The 8297-nt window shown below is 41.1% G+C and overlaps 1 protein-coding gene across 3 annotated transcripts; it reads right to left on the minus strand.

The window, feature by feature from the left end:
- Positions 1-1678: 1678 nt before the first annotated feature.
- Positions 1679-7289, minus strand: LOC6566927 (cullin-3). 3 transcript variants are annotated; one of them, XM_032739254.1, is made up of 11 exons: positions 7178-7289; positions 6358-6622; positions 4780-5163; positions 3952-4713; positions 3709-3879; positions 3473-3643; positions 3293-3407; positions 3065-3207; positions 2782-3005; positions 2574-2712; positions 1679-2498 (listed from the first exon to the last, which is right to left on the minus strand). In XM_032739254.1, exons 2-11 carry the CDS (start codon positions 6415-6417, stop codon positions 2346-2348), a joined length of 2322 nt encoding a protein of 773 aa, XP_032595145.1. In that variant the 5' UTR covers positions 6418-6622; positions 7178-7289; the 3' UTR covers positions 1679-2345. The 3 variants fall into 3 exon arrangements, with proteins under 3 accessions (XP_032595145.1, XP_032595146.1, XP_032595144.1); XM_032739255.1 differs by lacking the exon at positions 7178-7289 and adding an exon at positions 6925-7112; XM_032739253.1 differs by lacking the exons at positions 6358-6622; positions 7178-7289 and adding an exon at positions 5252-6133.
- Between the last annotated feature and the right edge of the window lie 1008 nt (positions 7290-8297).

Genomic DNA, 8297 nt, shown 5'->3' on the forward strand with positions numbered 1-8297 from the left:
CGTGTTAGTGTCTGTGTTTGCCCAAGAACTTAGCATATTTATTTTACAAATCACAAAGCAACTCATTTCTATTTGCGCCGCTTCGTGACGCCGGCCGGCCGGCCGAGCGGTAGGCGGTACGAAATTTTTTATCAATTTAATTGATAAATAATTATAATTTGCCAACCTATTTGCTAGTTAGATAAGTTTATTTACAATAATATGTTGCCGAGCTGAGACGCTTGCTATTCGTTACAAATATCATAAGCAGAATGATAAAATTATAAAAAAAATAAATAAAAATTAAAATTATAAAGCAAAGCAATTGTATTTTACAAGGCTTATAAAAAAGAAAAGTTTATTAAGTCCTCATAAATTTATAAAACTTCACTATGAAACATTTTAATAATGGAATACCGTGGAACTATCCGCTGTTGATGTTGTCCTGGAAATGGGGTCCCGCTTTGGCTGTTGGCTGCAGCATTGTCATGAAGCCGGCCGAGCAGACACCTCTGACTGCCCTGCACATGGCTGCACTGGCCAAGGAAACCGGCTTCCCGGCGGGCGTCGTCAATGTGATCAACGGCTAATACAATAAAATTTTTTTAATTTTTTAATTGGTGCCTTGAATTTCTGTAAATTTTCAGCTTTACTATTGATAGGACTAGGATCCTTCAAACAGTTGTTATAGAACTAGTGTTTTAAAAAATAAAATTTCTCATAGCTCGGTCATATCCTTGCAGATCCTGGCGAGTCCTAAGTCAAAAACTTTGTTTTGATCATTGCTATCAACTGGAGAAAGTACATCCAAATCGTCTGCGAATAAAGGTTTTCGGATTTGAGTTAAGTTTGTCCTGCGTGTGAAATATTTACATGTATTTGGGTTCGCAGATAAGTTGGAAACTAGGTTCTTAAACACACCATGACCTTCCAAAATTAACAGGGATAAGTCCGATTTGGAGCATCTATGCTCATCGCATGTTTTTGCCTAAGAGTATGTTGCAATATTTTATGTTTTTTTAGCCAATTCAGCAACCAGGTGCATGCACATGCTATCCCAAACAGCTGCCAGCAAAGAAAACAATGCAAAGTGACACATTTCCCGCCCGGAAAAGAGAAAAGTTTATTGTTACTCTTTTGAAAATTTCATATTAAATACGAACACTGTAAATTTTAACGCTCATATACGTTTTATTTATATTATTTTCCATACATAAGAACAAAAATTTATGTACAATTTTTTTATACGCTTTTTTTTTTGCTCCTTTGACTCCATTCATACGCTTATATTAGTAAATGGACTCTCACATAATGTTGCAGTAAATTTTCATGTTTCTTCCTTACTTAATATTTCAAAGTTTAAGATTTAAAAAAAAAAAAGCAAAAATATGCAAAAACAAATATCTGTTGAATATATATCAACTATATTGGTATGGATTTAGGTCCATTGTTCCACCAATCAAATAGTAGATAAACCACTGTCGTACATTTATTTAGTTTTCATTAGTTTTATAAGCCTGGTCACGAGTATGTGTGAAGTTAGGTATTTAAAAAATCGATTTAAAAATGTGTTTAGATCTTAAAGTCTGTTCACGAGAATCTCAAAAATTTGCTTGTGGTTTTTAATATGTTTGGGTTGGTTTTTGCTTTTTCGACGGCTCGAGAGTTACGTAAAAATGTACATGAAACGCTCACTAAATTTATTATTCATTTATAAATTTATTATTTTAGCTAAAATTTATACTGCTGCTTAGAATTAAGTTTTGCATTATGCATTAATTCTTACGTTTGCTTCGCTTACGCTTCTCAATCCAGTGTGTGTATGTGTGTGTGTTTGGGTATGAATGTGTATGGATGTGCATGGGCGTGTAAATGTGTGTGAGTGTGTGTGGATGTGTGTTGTGGACTTATTGCTATACATTTTGTTATTGTTGCTAAATTGTTAACTTGTGGCGCATGGTTTGTGCCTCAAAACCGAGCAAAATTGTGAAGAACGAATAGGAGTGTGAAATAATAAGATTCAAGGAATTTAGAGAATAGTCGAAATTATTTTATAGAAAGCAATGGCATTGGGGAGATAGAGCGGAGAATGCAATCATTTGTAGATTAGCAGTAACTGTTCAATTTTTAACGTGTCAGGCTTACAAATTTCGCGCTTGTCTATTGAGTTATATAATTGTTGTTACATCTTGGTCAAAATATAGGATTGCACTTTGAATGCTTGCTGTTGCATTGGCGCTGAATTGAAACTGGCTTTTTTCTTTTAACCGAATAATTGTGGAAGTTGAAAATTGGATTGGCTTGAGATTGCAAAATGATGAGTATGGTGCCCACGGATTAAATGAGTGATGGGATGCGAACGTCATTTAAGCCAAGTAAATGTACACCTTACGATCCTCCGGCGTTCGCGCCAGATATTCACGCTCGATAAGGCCTTCGATGCGCTTTTTAATGAACACGGGCGAGGGCAAGAAACGTGACTTCAACTGCGACGTTACGTCCGATACAAGAAGATTATGCTGTGTGCATTGCAAGAGATTGCGAAATTGATTAGTTGTTATTGTCGAAATTAATTGCAAGATTAAATAATTTACCGCCATGCGTTTGCGCGCCTTCATAATGCGTACAATGGCCGCTTCAATTTCATGCTTGCGGTCCTCATCCACTTTGCCGCGCGTCTCCTTCCGTTCCGGCTCCGATTCGCCCTTGGCAGCAACAGTTTGTATCTTCACTCTGGAAGCCGCGGTCAAGAAATGAGTAGTTTAAGTTAATTGTAAGTGAAAATTAAATTATTTGTGGCACCTATGGAATTTGGAGACAAATGCATCGTTCACATAAAACTCGTCCGAAGGCTCAATATCCTTTGTTTTCGTCTTGGAATTGCGCACAAGCAACCGCTGTGCAGGCTTACCCATCGACAGCGATTGCAGTGCGCGCACCAGCTCGCGCTCGGGTATATCCGTCTCTTGGTGTATATCATCATAGGTTAGCACATCCCGATTGTTGTACAACAACAAAACGCACATCTACAAACGGATCGTGTATAACAATGATAGAATTCAAGTAATCTGATTGATTTACTCACCTGATAGGTAGACACTTGCAATATATGCTTGCGCGTTGTGGTGGGCACTGCGCAGCCACTTGAACTTGAGCTTGGCCCATCCTTGTCCTTGTCGCTGTCGTTCGCTTTGCGGCCATAGAATACGGCATTTATGTACGCAGTTCCTGTGTTTCAAATTAAATAACCAATACTGTGAGTACAAAGTAAATGGAGCTGTGCCGCCGAAGCACAATGCTAATGCTAACTCACCCATTTGCGGCTGTAACGTCAGCTGCCGACCCGAGTGCTTGTCCAGATAGAACTTCTTAAACACCTCAAAAGCCTCGCGCGGCGCCGAGGGTATGTTGCAATTGGGCGTTGCCGTCTGTTGTTTAAGGGCAAATCTCACGATTAGTAATCATTATGATAAATAGTTGTTTGGAAGTGTACCTGTGTGGGCCAAAATCCGGTGGTCAGTATGCGCACGGTAAGCTCCACGCCGCTCAATGAGAAACTATTATTATTTACATAATTCTTAAACTCATCCATAATCGTATTGGAGACGGACATATCCTTGAACATGCCCTCCAGTTTTGATGTAAATTGACAGCCACATTCAGTCTATAACCAGAATGAAGAAACGGTCAGAGGATTGTTGAACATTTTGGTTAGTTTGTTACACTTGCCTTTAGTTTGGATATCATGTTCTTTTCAAAATCATCTGATACTGATTTGTTGAGCAGCAAACGTTTGGCCAAATGCGTTTTGTAGTAGCGCTCAAAAACATCCTTTTCAAGTAGGAAGCGGAAGAGGACCATCGTTTTATCCAGTATGGTTTCAATTTCCTGCTCACTCATCTGTAAGAATTATTATTTAATAACGATAACAAAATGAACGAATTTAAGGAAATAATATATTGCAATACTTACACCCTTGCCACCTTTTTTCAGTTTGTCATCGATGAAGAGCGAAAGATACTCGGGTGATTTGTTGTTCAGATTGAGAAAGTGTTCAAAGTCAGCGGAAATAACATTCTTGAAGAGCCGATCATTGCTGAATGAATGGAGCAGAAATTGATCGAATCTATCCTTCAGATCGAGCAAGTTTTGCACAAATGTTATGGGATTTGTGGTGCCATTCTCCTCTTCCTTGACCAGCATGCTGCCCTGTTCGCGCAGATACGCAGACATTGTGTCCGCTATCACTTTGAGGCCCTCATCCTTTAGACGTGAGAACAATTTATACGTGCATGCTAAGTCCTCGGTTTTCGAGTTCTTAATCATATGCACCACACCCGAATTTTCCATTTCGACAATGGTACGCATGTGTTTCTTAATAAGCTCCTCTTCAACGACACGCACAATGCGAGGCTCCGTATCCTTGTCCAAATATAGTGTCGCACGTGACGATTCCTCGGTGATGCGTGCCTCCACTTTCTTGATATAAACGCCAGCGTTGTTCTCCTCAAGAAATTTCTGCGATTCGTTTCGGTAAAAGGACGCCGACTGCGCCAGGAAAGGCTTCTCAAAGTCTTCCTCGTAAACGGTTCGCGAATTGATACCCAATGTTATCAGCATCGTGCAGGCATTCTTGATTGCCAAGTGATTGATCGGTTCGCCCCTGCGCTCCTCTATAACCATGCCCAATAGTCTATCCCGTAGCGCTTTTTGAATCTCCGGAAAACGAACGATCTAGATGAGAATGAAAGGAAGCACAAATTATTATTGAGATCCCCCTCGAAGTACTAGGTGACTTACCTGATCCCTGAATAAGTTAAGACCCAAATTATAGACATTATCCAATCCACGTTGGTGCACATAGACACGGTCCATGTACATGAGTATGTCGCGTATCATGACCATTGAGGTCTGATGATCGGTCCATGCCTGATTTAGTTTGGACAGAAATGTGCTGTTCAAACTCTCGAGCACATCTTGTCGCACCTTCTGCTCCAGATGCTCCGAGACGACGTTGCTCAGTCCATTGTACAGGCGATTGCCATGCTTATGCAGCACCATATTGTAGGCATTGCGATAGAGCTGTTCGAAGGACAGGCCCGAATTGTTCTTCTTTTGTATCTCCTGTATGGCATTCTTCAAGGTGGCCCAAATGTCATCCACATACTTCTCATCCATGGAGGCCTGCACGACAAGAGGGAAAAAGAGGTTAGATAGTTATCAATTTTACTTGAAATATTCTTTTTGTTTGCGGAGCTGTGGAGGAGCTAACATTAAATGCGCGACGCTTATATTCGGGCAGCCACAATGGATACTTGCGTCCGATTTCGCGCAATCTTACTGGCCCGGCAACAGATACCACTGACAAAGTCGACCTTAGTGACTGCTCACAGTGATGCGGCGGCCCATTGGCTGAGGTGCCGGGCGTGGGACATGCACTGAAACGGGACACTGGCTGAGTTGCTTCCACATTCAGCGGCACATTCAAGTGCTGAGAGCGCAGATGATGATGCTGCTGCGGCTGCTGCCCAAGGGCATTGCGTGCGCTGCGAGGGCGTTGATTGAAATTATTCGAGCCGCCGACAATGCGCGAATGAGGCGACGTTGATTGTTGTGGATAATAGTGATATAGTGGTTGAGTCGGGCTGCTGGTATTAATTGGCTGGCTGTTGCTAGACGGCGTTGCATGCGGCGCTGCGGCAGCACCAAAGAGACTAATCCTTGGATCATAACTGTACATTTGGGATGATTGTAATGATCCTGGAACACGCGCGCCACAGGCTCCACGATGGGAGCCCAGCGCACGCTCCCAACTGTATCGGTGCTCCCCAATTATGTATTGAGCCTGGCAAATTGCCAGTTGCTGTTCCTCCTCCGGCGGCTGTTGCTGCTGTTGTTGTTGATCTTGCCCTGCCGCCTGTTGACTACAGGGAATTTGTTGGTGTTGGTCCGCTGGTGATGTACGGGAGCGGCTGCCGCTTGTTGGCCTTATTGACATCCGCTTGGTGGCGTTAGCGTCCCACAATCGTCGAAATGTCGTCGCCTGCGCTCGGCATCAAAGCGTTTCCTTCTGCTCTGCTGCGTTACTGTGCTTTTTTGTTTTTTTTTGTATGTTGGAAAACAACAACAATTTGTCGAAACTAAGTTGAGATTGAGAGTAAACTTAAAAACTAAAATGAGATGAACCTTTTTTTTTCATCAATTTCAACTCTGACAGAATTATGGCGAATCAGTGTTAGACAGTGTTGCCAGCCTGCTTAGCCAGTGCCAGAGAGGGAGGGATCACTTATCTTTATATACTCCTATATCTTATCGCATTTCACAACTTAATGCTGTCTCACGCTCCAACCGGCAAATTTGTTGTTTGTACAAACTTACGGGAAAGGCGCGAATGCGCATTTTGCCCTCCTTCTTTTGAGGATTGCCCCGAAGATTCATGTTTGGTTTTTGGCGTTGTCGACACTGCTCCTCTTCCACTTTCCCAGCTCGCTGGTACGCTCTCTGCCGGAGCGGCAGCGGCAGCGCTGCGTTCGGCTCGTTGTTCTTCTTGTAAACAAACGATTACGTCGTCGTCGTCGGCAGCGTTGTTGTTCTTGTAATTCTTTTTTCTTTGCGTTGAATAAACTTTCTGGGCGGCGGTTAACTAAAAAGGAGTACGCAAAAAAAAACGAGAGATCAGTTTATGTTCTTTATTTGTAGTGTTTATTTGCTTTTTTTTCTTTTTTTTTTGCTATTGAGGCAACTGCAAGTCAGCAGGCAGCGACCGCAGCCTGCGTCTCTTTGTCACACACATGTCTGTCTGTATCTCTTGCTCTCTCAGACACTTTCATTGTCTCCGCGGAGATCTTTTCGACTGCTTTCAGAAATTCAACTTTTTTACACACACACACAGCTAGGCAGGCAGTCACATAAAGAGAAATGTAAAAAAAAAACATAAAAACTCACACGGATTTAATTACAATTTGCCAACAAGTAATAAGTAAAATAAAGCACAATCAATGCGAGCCTGTTGGCTTTTTGTTTAAATAAGATTGTGTTCTGTTGAAAATTTTGTAGTGTTTTTTTCGCTTTTTGCTATATCACTTTTTCATAAATGGCAGAGACCAAACGCGTTTGTGTGTGTATGTTTTCGCCGTCTGCGTGTGTGTGCGCTTGTTTGTTTGTGTGTGTGTGTGTGCTGCTTTTTGTTGTGTTGTACCTTTTTAGATTTAGCGGTGTTCACTTAGCTTCTAACGAAATATCGCTGTTTTGTTACTTTTCACTTGTTTAGCATTGATGCCGTCGTTTTGTTGACAATTATAATTCTGCCTATTGCGTTATCATGCATTGCAATTTCTATTGATTATAAGTAGTTCATATGAGAAATTCGGCTGTTATGTTGTTATGCTCTGATTTTCGATATTTTGCCATTCCGATAGACGATAATGATGGCATTGCCTATAAAAGAGCTGGTCACACTCAAATTTTATGCTAGCAGAGCTGTCTTAAGTTCGTGGCATCGAAGATATTTGAGCGGTTGATTTTGTATTCACTGAGCAGACCTGCGGGAAATTCAGGATTTTTATATATAAGCTGCAATCATGTATAAGAAACTTTACATTTTGTTACCATATAGATACTGCAGATTATAAGTACCTGTTACCACAAATTCAAGATGTACAGTGTTTCAGACTGTAACGTCGGCAAACTAACAATCGATATATTGAAAAATAATCGATGTTTTGTGACATATTTAATTAACGCGCGCATCCCAAAACTATGCAACACTAAAGTGGAGCGCCAAAAAAATCAGAATTTAAAATTACATACTTATTTAATTGAATTAAAACCATTTGTTAAACAAGACAAGTGAAAGCTTGCTCTGTGCACTGGCTAATTAGTTATTTGCCAAGTGTTTCATATATCGAATCATTTTTGAATTATGACAACTTGCGGATGCACTGATAAAAAGTGTAATATGATATTTTGGGCTGATACTTTGCTGCCACAGCATGCGGCTTGTTGATAAGCAAATTGCCAAAAACTTACAACAAAGTTGTGCATATAATTTGTGTATAAATTATGCCATATTCAACTCGCCAAATTGCGTCTGTCCTGTCTGTCCGTCTCCTTGGCCCGTGCGTGTAAATTATGCACACTTTCACCGCGTTGGTTTGTAGTTGTTATTGTTGTTGTTGTTGTTACTGGTTGCTTATTGCTGGTTGTAGCTGTTGCCTTTTGTGGCATGCAGGCCTGGTCTGGCCTGGCGTCCCTTTGGTTCAGCCTGTTGCCATCTTGTTGTTGTTGTTGTTGCTGCTGTATTTGTTGGCAGTGCGTCG

Source organism: Drosophila grimshawi, unplaced genomic scaffold, assembly GCF_018153295.1.
Source record: "Drosophila grimshawi isolate 15287-2541.00 unplaced genomic scaffold, ASM1815329v1 contig_1377, whole genome shotgun sequence".
Taxonomy (NCBI): domain Eukaryota; kingdom Metazoa; phylum Arthropoda; class Insecta; order Diptera; family Drosophilidae; genus Drosophila; species Drosophila grimshawi.

Excerpts from the sequence above, each read along its gene's own strand:
- LOC6566927 (XM_032739253.1), bottom strand. The coding sequence starts at position 5,977 with ATGTCAATAAGGCCAACAAGCGGCAGCCGCTCCCGTACATCACCAGCG. Across the intron at positions 3,408-3,472 it reads CCGGATTTTGGCCCACACAG|ACGGCAACGCCCAATTGCAA; the intron begins GTACACTTCCAA and ends CTTAAACAACAG. Across the intron at positions 2,499-2,573 it reads AGGCGCGCAAACGCATGGCG|CATAATCTTCTTGTATCGGA; the intron begins GTAAATTATTTA and ends CAATGCACACAG.